The sequence below is a fragment of the Aulonocara stuartgranti genome, assembly GCF_965226115.1.
Source record: "Aulonocara stuartgranti genome assembly, chromosome: 20".
In the NCBI taxonomy this organism is placed as follows: Eukaryota; Metazoa; Chordata; class Actinopteri; order Cichliformes; family Cichlidae; genus Aulonocara; species Aulonocara stuartgranti.
Genome location: NC_138956.1, coordinates 21,675,162 through 21,688,983, shown reverse-complemented (window position 1 = coordinate 21,688,983; position 13,822 = coordinate 21,675,162). Strand labels below are relative to the sequence as shown.

At 37.5% G+C, this 13,822-nt stretch overlaps 1 protein-coding gene across 1 annotated transcript in view; it reads left to right on the top strand.

Annotated features, from left to right (window-relative positions):
- The window catches only part of camta1a (calmodulin binding transcription activator 1a), a 278,847-nt gene that overhangs the window by 8,069 nt on the left and 256,956 nt on the right, over nt 1-13,822 (top strand). The window contains 1 exon segment of the mRNA XM_082517771.1: nt 4,591-4,694. Within this exon segment, the coding sequence (XP_082373897.1) occupies nt 4,591-4,694 (104 nt within the window).

The following is a 13,822-nucleotide window of genomic DNA, read 5'->3' as shown; positions in this document are numbered from 1 at the left end:
CGCTCTGAGACAGAGACGGAAGAGAGAGGGTTTTGCGTTCAGGGCTCAGATATTGATTAAAGATTTGTTTTTGTCAGCCTTTCCAGTCTCATGACCCTCGCTCTCATCTCTAGGGTGGGGCTGGAGCAAGCTAGCATGACAGATACCCTTAAATTTGGCCCAAGTGTTTGCTTAGCAGCCAGGATCAGCGATAATCCAAACATCATCACAGAGAAATATATATATCTTTATACCCATTCGTCAAAGGGTGATGTAAATTATACAGCAGCATGCACAGACTGCCACTGTTCAGCTCATACATGGCCTGTGGTGGCAACATGAAAGCTGCAGACCTCTAGTCTCTATATTGAAAAGCATTCCTCTCCCCGTTTAGCCTTTTGTATGTGAGCTCACTCATCAAGACCTAGAATGTAATTGGCTCCAGTGTGCCAGCTCAGCTCAGCACATCCTCTCGTGTAACAAGCTCTGGTATCAGCCTGTCTTGCACTTTAGTGTTTTACAACCAAATAGTAGTTTTCTGTAGATCCTTCTCTTGGCTAATGTACAGGCAGTCATTAAGGCTGCTGTTTAAACTCCAAAATAAATATTAAACCTTACAGGGGTTCCATGGGAAAAGCAAAGAAGTAGAGTTGTTTATAGACTTTGATCAACTTCTGGTTAAGAAAAAAGAGCTACATTTACATTCTCAAAGCCAAATTTTAGTGGGTAAGTTCCTGTTTATCCACTGATCAAATCAGGCAATTTGATTAAGAAGAGCTTGTCTATATTCTTTAAACCTGCTAGGCCCCCTCAGGGCTGTTTTTGTATCACACACAAACTACAGGATATATACAAGATATCCATTCCACATTCCGCAATGGACAGATTTTTAATTAGTAAACAATACTTTGTAGGAACGCTCACAGTTTCTCCTTTGCATCAGTGAAAATGCCCGGTGGAAGAAAGACATACTGTAGCTGAAATATTGTAAGTTCTGATAAATAGCAGGTGACAGAACAAAAAGAGTTTAGAGTTATTAGAGTGCTGTAAAAGGAAACCTCAGTAATGAAGAGTTCACTTTTGTGTGTTTAAGAGCCTTGTAAGAAATGTTTTTTAAAAGACCCCATTCAAGTTAGACAAGGACTCCCAGATTAGAGAAGGCCAAAACTGAGCATCTGAGGAAGTGCCACATCTAAAAAAACATGGTTTATTTAACAGCAAAAAGCACAGAACGCTGTTTGAAACATGACAGTAGTTAACCTGTTCGTCAAAGAAATGCAGTCATTCAAAACCCAGAGACAATAGCCCTATATATAATCTGATGTTTTGGTACTGTAAGGTCTCTGGCGTTTTTGTACCTGGTGTTAATAATAGCCTCCATAGTAAATGCCTAGTTTCTCTCCAGTTTATATTAAAATGGAAGGAAAAAAAACATTATCGCCGGTCCACTGAATGAATGATGTTAATGTCAAATATTAAATAAAAGCAGCAGAATTTCTTTGTGTTTTCTGTCTGGCTTAATTTGGACATTATGAAGATTTAGTATTAAAGTTAATAAAGCTTAACCTATATCTTTTCTCATAGATCAGTTAGTACTACTGTTAAAGGTTTAGTTGCAAATCCTTTGCTGTCAATGAATAACTGAAATCCACGATCTGTAGACATAAACAGATACTTGGCAAATTCCCTGGAGATGCTCTGCCAGGTCTGTATTGCAGCCATACTAATTTCTTGCTTGTTTTGGGGACATTTTGCCTTCAGTCTGGTCTTCAGCAAGTGTAACACATGCTCACTTGGATTGAGGTCAGCTGACTGAATCGGCCAGTCAGAAACATTACGCTGACTGAAAAATAGTGAAAGTCAGCAGTTAAAGCCCACAGAGTGTGTCTCATTCAAATGCATTGTCCCGGGGAAACTGTTCTAAATGCACTGCATGTATGATATATTGATTTAAAATTAAATACAGAGGATTGAAAGTATACTTTTTTCAGTATAAAATTAAGATTTGTTAACACCAAAATAAAAATGGCGAAATGCTTTTAACATTCAGAATGTTTACATGTAGCACATTAGTAATCTAATCATTCTCCAGTTTGGTGGTAACCTGATTTCAGAGGCATCCTTGTAAGGTTAAGGGATTAGGAGAGATCCAGTTAACACCTTGTTAGTCTTGCAGGGTTTACATAGGTTGCTTTGACGCTTGGGGGGTTGTTAGCTGACAAATACAAGACTGGCATTTTCAAAGTAGAAAGCAGTTATGTTGCAGTTGTGTCACCCTTTTCATGTGCGCGGCATACTGAGCCGAGATGCTTTTTGCATAATTCAGTGGTCTCTGGCAAAGTTGTAGAACCAAAGGTGCTTTGCTCGAAAACACGTTGTGCAATGACCGGTGTGATTTTAAGGTTATGAAATGATTAAAACCAAGTGGGAGATTTTATTACATCTGTCAAGGTCCTCAATGCTGTTCTCATCCAAAATATTTCAGCCTGCTGGCAGGTTGAGCAGACATATCCTCTTACAGTAGATTTCTATCACAACTCTCTCGGTGAGGAAATCCTCGACATACTTGAGCCTGGTGTTGATGGTGTCATACGAGGGTGTGCCAGAGGGGAGCATTAACTCCCGAATAATCTGAGGAGAGACGGACTCTTCGTATGTACGGATGTGAGCTTTAAACAGCAAATCTTTTAGGAAGGGCGATGGTTAAGACTTTCTACTGACCTGTGAGGTATCAGAGTGTGGATTTAATGTGTTTTTTTAAAATCTGTTTCTTGCTCACATTTGAAGTTGTTGCTCCGAGAACGAGTATCCACATAAAACAGCTTCTTTTCATCTTTTGTCTCTGCCTCTGATCATTCACTTGCAGCATGTTATCTAGTTTTGACAGTGAAACTACTCTGGTGGTACCTAGGAGCAGATGCTGTGTGCGATTCTTAATTGGGTGAAAAAAATCATTACAGATACCTGTGAAGCTCACATAAAACAGGGTCTACATGAGGCTACATGTAAAATAATAGGTACAGACGGATATAGCGGATACCACAGATATGCTTGCATTCCTTTGGGAGTGATGACGTTCCACCTTATGGATTATGGTATTCTTGGGATCCATCTCTATGGATCAGCTGAGTTGAATTTTCTCTTTGGATTTTTCTGGGCAGTTGCACTGCACTCTTGCAGAGATATACAGCAAGCAGGCTGCAGACACTTTTGGTATAGTCTCATAATGAAGTGCACTACTGGATTATTTGTATTGGCTTTATAGTGGTGTTTTGCTTTGGTTGAACTTTTTCTCTATTTGTCTGATATCAGCTACCCCAGGGATCCATAGTCAGCACTCATATTCAGGCTTTTTTTTCCGGTCTCCCCCTTTACTTGCCCATTACGCCTAACCTACAGTTATATAAATGTGAAAGAATGCAGCTCAGTCTGTGATGTTTGCTTCTTGTTCTTCTATATTTTCAGACTATATTGCATTACGGATAAATGCTGTATTTTGCATTACATTTAGTGAATGTATTTACATTTAATTTGAACTCATAAGCACTGAATAACAGATTTATTTGCACATGCTGGGACATTACCTGGATTAAACAGCTCAACATCCAAGATTTACAGCATAACAGACTTTAAATCCATTAGAAAAAAAGAGAGAAGAAGCTTAAAGTCTATATGAATAGAGGACAGGAATAATGCAAACTTTACTGGCAGCTACAGATACTAGACACTTCTTATTTTGCCCTTTCTTGATTGTAGACTATTCTCTCAGCCTTATACAAATCCCCATCCACACAAATGAACTGTTCCCTTTTCCCACATAGACTGTTCCGATTTTGTTCCATCTAATTGTATATTATTGTTACTGATACAAATGGATACACTGACAATTTCTCCTGTTTTTGTTTAAACTTGTTATCACTTGTAATATCCGTGCTTAGAATATTCTTATTTTTATGTAATTTACAATTTCTAACATATAGCTGTTTATATTAGATTTCTTTATGATATTGTTAATTTAATCTGTTTTGTTTTTTTCGCTCCCTAAGCAAATATAATTTGTCCACGCTTAAGTTATCTGCATATTTAAGCAAGAAAACAGCGATGGAATGAAATGAACATTTGAATGCATCCATGCAAAAGGATCTACTGTTTCCTAATTCTTGTGAACTGATTGTGAAAAGTAAATTGAACAACATACATTATGATGTAAGCATTGGGCCTGGTAATTGTAATTATTTCCCTGAGTAATATACCACATTATTTGTGCAGCACACAGATTCCCAAATCCCCACACACTATGAAATCACTCAAGGGTGTTTATTGTGTTTAAATAATGAATAGATACAGCCTTTACAAGTTGACACTGAAAAATTTCTGGTGAGCTCCCCCGATAGAATGCATTTCACAGTAAAATAATTTAGTCGACCACAAAATAAAATGTATTCAATACTCTATCCTTAGATTAATTTCCTAATTCAGTTGGGGATAGTTGTTTTACTGTCAGCGTTTTGCTGCTGAGAGACTTGCAGACTGATAAAGAGGGATATGAGCAAGTCAATAAGGTAGGCGAGCTTGTGCTAAATATTCTTTTTTATCATGCTCTTTTTGTAGATGAACATGGACATTTGAAAATATACCTGCCCAAGAAGCTGCTTGAATGTCTACCAAAATGCACGTCGCTGCCAAAGGAGAGACACCGGTGGAACACTAATGAGGTACGGACAGCATTGCTAATCATACCTCTTTCCACTAAATCCATCTCTCTTCAAAGATAGCCGTACATAAGACACTGTTCTCTCGGGCCCTTTTCAGACATATAAATCATATGAAATCTCTCTGAAATAACAACTGCTACCTGTGATGTTCACTTTTACACCAAAATACACTGAACAATGCTGGTATACGTTACATGCTTAAATATGACATATGAAGACAGTGAAAGTGTGATTTTTAAATGTACCTATTAGGGTTTATTTCTAGCTCTTGTGCTCCCACTTCACATTACACCTGTTTCAGCATGTATCATTACTTTGCAAGAATTTGTATTTGCATTAATAACTATATTTGAAATTTAAAGTCCATCTTCATCTTATATTGACACACAGTTTCCTGTGATATTTTTTTAGATGTACTATTGCCAACAAAGATAATTCACTGGTTTCTGTTGCAGCACGTTGTGCAGTGGATTTTCTTTTTATTTAACCTCACTTTTAAACTGAAACATGTCTCCGAGCCTGTAATTTGTGTTTACTAGAGATTTGGCAGCGCTCGTCGTGCATGAAAACCCTGTTTGTTAATGTCACTTGTAAGTTTTATTCACAAAACTTCACCCAGCGAGTTCAGCAAGCAGCGAACACGTAAATAGTGTTTTGCACTGGCAGAATGAAAGTGTTTCATGTTTGCATCACATTAGGTAAGGATGACATACCACATTGTACTTTTTTCCCATATAAATGTTTTGCTTTTTAAGATGTTAGAGATGGCCTTTGTTTTCCTTATCCTTTACCAAGAGATCAGACAGTTTTTGGTCATCATTTATTTATGGTGCTAGACATTAAAAAAAATATCATTTATACAGGAATTTGAAGTCTCTCTGGAAAGTAATCAGTGTTTACCACAAGACTTTTTTTCCAGATCCAGACCCATGTAGACACATCCCAAATTAAAAAAATAAAGCATGCTAAAATGTTGAAAACAATAATAAATGTAATTTTCAGCAATCTTTATGATCCATTATCCACAGCATAATTGATTTGCTCTATGGCAGTATTTTAGAGCGCAGACCAACGTCTACACAAGTCCCTAGCAGGGACTCGTGTTGCTTCATTTGTCAGCCTGCTTTCTTTCTCAGGGGATACGTTGATGAATTTATCGCTTTCATTTTCACTATTGATACATGAAAAACTTTTTTCTTTACAGAGAATAACTGGTAGCAATTAGATTTAAATACACTCCATGACAAATCTTAAAACCAATATGCAAAAATCAACCATCCATGCTCTTGATTAACAAATTGTGACCACATAAATACAGTCATCTGCAATGATGAAAGTTAATTGACTGAAAAACAACCAGATGATAAGGTACCAGACAGGCCCGTTTCTTAGAAAAAGGATATTCAAAAAGACAATCTGTCAGTAACATACAATTAAATATTATTTCACAGTGACTTTGTGTAGTCAGTCTTTTCAGAAAACACTTATGAGGGTATTAAGATATCTTACGGCGCTGATTAATACAGTAAGACCAAAGCATCTATCCTTGTACTCATCACTTCCATACTCGTGACTTTTCTTACACCTCTCTTCCAGTCTTCATTAAGTTCTCTATCATATCTTTCTCAATAGCCCAGCTGTAGTTATAAAAAACGTACAATGTGTGTGTGTTTCTAATTGGCTGGTGTTGTAACTTGTTTGCCCTGTTTGACCTGCATTGTGCTGTAAGCATTCTAAATTAATTAACATGGCTTTGAAATTGATCTCAAAGTGTAAGTCTAAGCATTTGCTCATGAACGCTGTTGGCCACAATTGTTAGCATGTCTTGTCATTTATTACCAAATTAAATCATAACAGACATATTTGAGAGAAAAAGGACCATGTTGTGTTACTGGCCTGCATATTCCTCCGTGGATTCTTGGCAGGATGATAGAAAATTGTGGGGGGAAAAAAGAAATTAGCAAAAAAAGATGGTTCTCTTGGTGTTATGGTATGCATGCCAATAGTGTTTTCCAGGGCTGAAAAGAGCAAGGCAACCTTTCCTTAAATCAAGGACATTTCTTTATTGTGCAGACCATGCAAATCAGAGTGTTTGGGCCTCACTGGTGGCAGACAGGCAGGAAGGGAGGGATCAGAGAGGCTCTTGTCGGTGCAATTGTGTGACTCTTAGTGAAAGTGACACCTCATCAATTCTGTGCATATTTTTGGCACCGGCTCAGCATGCTTAATGCACTAATTTCCCACATTTTATGTTTAAGGAATATGAGCAGTTTGGTAGCTTGGCTTCTAATGTTCATTTGAGCCATTATTGTGCAACGTACCCCACAGTTATTTTTCTTTCATAGCGCTCTTTAGGCTGGAAAGTTTGGCCTCTTGTGGGAAAACTACAGCTATAGTGGGTTATAGCTATAGCCCACTATAGCTGTAGTTTAACATGGATGGATAACTTGGATGTGTATGTCATTTTTAAGCAAAAAACCTTCTTGTTCCTTGACTTTTAGGGTTCTTGTTTTATGCTATAATTACATGGATAAGTTTAGATAGTTGAAAATGGACAAAACAAGATATTTAAATTCATTTAAATGCACTAATAAATAAACATCCTAGTTTTGGGATTTTAGTCTGTTGTTAGGTGTTTATGAGTATATATTATAATTATAATATAATATATATAATGCTTAAATCAAGTTTTGTGGTATAATTTAAATGTTATTATTGTGAAACTATGGGTGTTCCCATGATATGGGATATGATATAATGCTGTAGGTGCTTTAGGTGTAAATGCTACAAATAGGTCATTTTGACCCATTGATGTTTGGTTCGTTGACAACATGGTGATGTTATAATATCTGATATAGATAAGAACCTGCAGGGAACTTAGCTGCACCTGTGTGCCAATTTCAGTTGTTCAGCTCCTGATTGTTTCGAGTTTGCAAACAAACGATTAGAGATTTTTACTTAAGCTAATAAAATGTGTGCAAAGATTCATCTGTTTCCAGATTTTTAGGGTTTTTGTTGTTTTATCATAGAATTACATGGACAACTTTGGATTGTTTTGTCCACTGTCTAAATAATGAGATTAAAGAAATGTGGATTTTTTTGTTCTGCTTTTATAACAACACAGAACATTAATTTGATATAAATCATGTAATTTGCTATTAAATCACATCAGCTGTAATTTGCATAACATTGGTTTAAAATGGAGCACTGTAACAAAAAATAATTTCCCCCAGGGATCAATAAAGTATTCTGATTCTGATTCTGATTCTGATAATTTATTTAGCATTTTGCAGTACATTAATCGTGTCTCTTATTTATGCACATCCAAACATCTGGTGAACCTCTGATTTTGATTTATTTCCATTCCTAACATGTCTTAATAACTACTTATAAGTTGCACCTAACATAAAAAGGAATTTTTATAAAGAAATTGGTTGCTTATCCTTCTTGCAGCCCACATCTCATTAGAGTCATATGTTTTGCTGTTGTTTAAGTCTAGGATTGTTCTGTTTCACTCTGTTTTAGAAGCTCACTTCACACATCTCTTTTTTTTTTTTTTTTGTGAAAGTGAATGAGGATACAACTTGCTGGTTGAAAACTTTAATCTGAAAAGAGAATGAGTCGGGGCTGTGGTGTTGCCAGTGAGGTGAAGTGAAGCTAATGTAGAACTATTCATTTCTATCATTCTCATGATTCCCTTGTGTATTTTCATGAGAAGAAGGTGTGCAGGAATTCATTTCAAGCATTTACTGGAAAATTAGATAAACCAATCGAATCAAAATTCAAGGCAGAGGATGGAAGTTTAGAAGGTTGAATGGTACCCTTGTCAGTAAATCACGAGTAGCGTGCAAGGTACAGATATGCTATCAGCCTTTAAATTATCAATGGGAAAGAAGTACCTGGCTGCTCAAGAGAAAAACATGTTTTTACTGAAAGAAATGGAAAAGGAGGTTGTGATTGAAGTAACACTTTCTTGTGTTGCAATAATTAGTGACATTTCTGTGATTTCTCATCTGTCAAAAATGATTCAAGATCTTAGCACACTTTATAGTGAGCAAGTTGCAAAAGAAAACAGAAAGACTCCCAATGAGTCTATACTTACTTTATTTGAGCAACTGCTTTTTGAGGCTCTCGGGTTAGACAGAGGAGCGAATCTTCATAGAATTCATCTCAGGTCTACAGCCAGCTGCTATTGTCTGGTTTACTGCTCTGGCACAATGACCCCTATTTTGCTAGACATTTCTGTTGAGATTAGAATCTTTTTAAAGAAGGACATCTTCCACAGGAAGGGCTTTAGGCTTATATCCTTTTCAAGATCAAACAGAGTGAGCCTGATGTTTGGTTATGCCGGCATGGAGGTTTCAGTACTTGAGTTGTGTTGGAGAATTGCTATTTTACCAGGGCTATTTCCCAGATGGACTTTTTGGGGGTTTTTTTAGGTTCACTTTAGACTTCTGAATCAGGCTGTATATCATTATAGGATTCAAAGCAAGTGTCCATTGGGGAGCTACCAGTAAAAGAAAGGAGCTGATTTTATTTAGGATTGACTTTTCTGCTATACTGTTGGACTTTTTGGTCTAAATGGCAACATTTATGATGTGCTATTGGAGTCTTAAAGACAAGAGTGAGTAATATTTTCTACACCAAAACACGTTGGATTAGATCTCTCAGTGTTAGCCTCCTTGGAGAGATTCTGACTTTTAATAAGTAGTTCAAGTGTGACATTATGAAGCATTGATAAACAGAATAAATTTGACAATTGTAGAGAGAGTGACTATATTCCTTGTCACTCCACGTTGAAAAGACGAGGCAGAGGAGTACGGCATGAAGACTTGGTTGAGGGAGGACACTGGGCCTAAGCTGGTGTGACACCCTTAGCCTTTAATGAACGGCACAACGCTCTGAGTACTATGAGCTTCCTTTCAGCTTAGAGGGGACTGCTTCTGAACTGGTGCTGAACCAAAACAGACAAGAGAGCATCAGCTCAGGCCTCCACCGGCCTGCTACACATTTAATGCCCCTGTCGTCAGGAATAATCCTCTCTGCCTCACGCCGCTGCCAGCAGCAACGCAGCGTGGTGCCTACATGCAATATGCCACCGCTCAGGACAGAGCAGGAGAACCAGTAGAAACACTTAGTGGACTCACCGGGCAGCGGGCGTAGCAAGCAGGCAAACAGTGATCACAAACCACAATAAATGAAATTAACTGCGATATCAGATACACTGTCAGTAACACTATAAGATAGGTACAATAATGACAAGCACAATTGGATGCAGTGTGGTGTAATCACTCACTCCTTATCTCCGACTAAAACATAATTTCTGTTAACCCACTCCCTGTCACTGTGGTATCTTGGAACCTGCTGTTTTGATTTTACACAACAATGCCCTTGCTTGAATACAATTACAGAGGGGAAATGAATCATTCTTTATGAATTCATTTGTTCTTTGAGAACTGTAATGATTCTTTTTCAGTGCTTTTTAAAAATATTTTCATTTAAAATATGAAAGGATAGCACAGCGATAGCTCTAAATCTCACAGATGCATTATTGTTATCTTTTCCAGCGAAAGGGTCATTTTAGCTTTTAAAACCCTCCATAATTTCATGCTTGTTTCCCTAGTCGGTTGGAAATAAATACCACAACCACCCAGCTTTGTGGCTTTCTCACTCCAACGTTATGCCCTAAAACGAAATTAATTTCAGGAAGTTTAGTTTGTGTGGGCTGGTGTCAGGTTCATGACCAAAACCAAAGTTTTGGCTTCACTTGCTGTGCTATGTGCAGGCGTGTCAACTTTTTGCAGTTTTTGCGTGCATTTATTGTTCAGTCTTACCACACTCACATCAACAAATGGTCAAAAAAAAATGAATGTTGCTCATGCATTTTTATTAATGTAAGTCCTTTGGGCCACCTTCTTCTCTGACTGTGCTGTGTTCCAGCATGCAGCAGGGTTTCCTCCAGGAAATTGGTTAGCGCAGGTGGTAAGTGCTGTCCCCATCTAATCGCACCCGTAGGTGATGCAAGTCCAGCTGGTCAATAAAAACTTTAAACTAAGCAGCAAAGTGCTGTGCAGATTATTTATTACAAAGGAAATGTATGGTGCTGAGCTGAATCAAACAGCTCTTGAAGCGACTTGTTCTGTTATTAGTGTAGTTACTAGATGACAGCTGAAAACATTGTTTGCTTGATTTCCCTGCGTTTTTAATAAAAATGATTTAACGTTTTGTAAGAATAGATCAGTTTCTCCTGACATTAGTGAAGGCACTCTTTATTTTAGATGATATGAGATGCTTGATTTAACAAAAACACTACAGGGAAAAACACCATGTGTCTAACATTATTTTGTAGACATATTAAGCAGACAGACCTGAAGTTATAACTACTGTTTTCAATACTAGCTCAGCCAAACAAAACAAAATAAATTGAGATTTTACTACAAGCCTCAGATTTGAACTTAAAAAAACATGTTAAAAGGCTTGAGCATCCCTTTCAGAATATCCCAGCCTCTTTGAACGCTGTGTGAATGAAAGCTTTCTGTTATGAAATAGACTTATTTGTATTAGAGTGATCTGGTTAAGAGTTATTTCATTCTTCATTCCTGGTTCTGATACATTTCAGCCATTACACAGACCTGACCTCGGCCGTCAGTGTTTTCTACGGCCGCTCACCTAATAGAACACAAGGTTACGCTTGATTAAATGTTTATTTTTATTTGAGCTCCTTGCCATGCAAGGCTTTCTCTGTGGAGAGTAATTAAAATGACTCCCACCAATTGCAAATGTTTACAGAAATGTTCATTAGCTTCTCTGGGGCAATCAGTGAAAATTAAAGGTCATGCTTTTCCATCTATCTGTTTGTTTGTTGTTGCCTTTCTTTTCTTTGATTCTACTTTCTGGGTTAGATCCAATGTTATGTTTTGTTGTTTTTTCCCAGTGAGAGGTACCGATAACATGTCAGCGTGTCTAGGTGAGAATCTTTTTAAAGTAAGGTTCAGGTTTTATTTATATCAGCTCGTCATCGAACTACTCAGTTGAGGTTTAGATGGCAAAATGCCTCTGCAGTTTATTCCGGCTGCTCGGGGAGCACATTTATTTAGCCACTGTGCTGCAGTGTGTCAACTTTTCACTTTTCTTTTCAAAGGGTTTTTAATGGGAACACCCATGATAATTTATGTCTGTGTGTGGCGTGGAATGATCCTATACTTTCATCTGCTGTAGTTTCCACTCAATTACAGTTTACTAAATAATATATTTTGCTGTGCTTTTTTCATCACATTTGGCTTGCGAAAGTAGACGACAGGAAGATAAGGAACTGGTGGAGTTTCTTTGGATGGCTGACTTCATAGTAACTTCCTGTGAGCTTGATAGCTTTACTGATTGCTAGTGTTGTAGCGTACTGTGAAGTGTCAATTGCGAGGCCACGATGTAGTGAGGCTGTTGTAATAGGAACCCACCAGTCAGGTCATCCAGGGGGTCCTGTATGCTACAGGAACCCTTTGCTTTTTCCTCTGGATGTGCACATCAAGGCAGGGGTCCTCAGTATCCTCTGAAGACAGGGGTATCCACTCAAAATTGCATGACCTCTATTGTAGCAGATACAGGTCACTCCACCTCCTGTGGAAGCCTCTAAATTGAACCCAGCTTGTGTCTTCGATTTCTTTCTATTTCTCTCTTCCTCTGGTTTCCCTCCTTTACTCTTATCTTCTGTCTCTTTCCCTTTTCCCTCATGTATTCACTGAGCTGCAAAGCTATTCAGGCATAGACAGAAAGATTTCTACCTTTCTCTCCGAATTGCTTGGTCAGGATTTTTCTGTGCAGAACCGTTTTGTAATGGAGTTTAACTTTATTTACTAGATAAAGGAAAATGAGTTCTGCATTTGATGTGCACATCTATGCTTCAATAAACTGTTATATTGTTCTATATACAGTAGATGTTCACCTACCTACCTGGCAGCCATGACTGGAATTGCATTGTATTATTATATTCAATATCATGATATTTTCTGTAATCTAAACATTTATTCTTGGAACTTTTTGAGTGTATGTTTTTGTTACTGAATCTGAATAATAAGCATAACTGAATAATACATTTTTCCACCGTGGCCGCAGGGTTATTGAACATGTCTATGCTCATCAGCAGATAAGGAGGTTGCCCATACTGTGAATGATTGGGAAGGTGATTCAGTGGAGTCTAAAAAGTTTTATTTACATAGACTGTAGGCAAGTATCTTGTCTTTTCTTTAGAATTTAGAAGCTGTAACCAATTAAAGGAACAATGTTTCGTTACATTTCTCAGATATATATTCAGAAAAAAGATATTGTATGAAAACAACATAATTTCCCTGATTTCAAATATCTCCAGCACCAATTAACTGATATGAAATTAACAACAAGCAGCTGCTTGCTATTTAAATTGGGGAGAAATAACAGGGATTTGGCCAAAATGGAAACAAAAAGAAAACCTAGACTCAAGTGGAGCTTGAAGAAAACGCTGCTGCTCACAAAGCGAGTACATCAGAGAAAACAAGTAATGAAAGGGACATTTGGTAACACATTGACAAGAGTAGATAAATAAGATGTATGGAAGGAGACGGCAAACAAAATTAATGCCAGCTTTACTCTTACCATTGGTACTCTGTGGAATACAAAAAATGTGGTTTAACATCCTTTGAGAAGTGTGTCAGGAGATTGCTGCATACAAGAAGGCCGCTGCTGCTAGTGTACGCTATGAAATGACTGTGTTTTGAATAATGCATAGTGCTTCAGATAAAGTATTGTTCATGACCAGTGCAATATTGTTCAGTGTGTGTACTTGATGCTTTGGGACCACCGCCTGAACAATTAAGTACAATACATGCTGACATTAGAGTCTAAGAAAACAAGACCAAGACACGGTTTGATCTTTTTTGTATCGCAGGTTATAGAGAATAAGGTTTTCTACTTCAGCCTCAGACTATAAGACAATAACAATATGAGCAACTGAACAATAGACCAAACAACTCTTTTTTTCTGGACTTTGGCCGCTTTTTCATTCATTCATTTGTTTCATTTTTAGTCCAGTCCTCGTACCTAACCATGACAATAAGGTGGCAGTGGTGGTACATTTAAATAAGATACAACTGAAAACT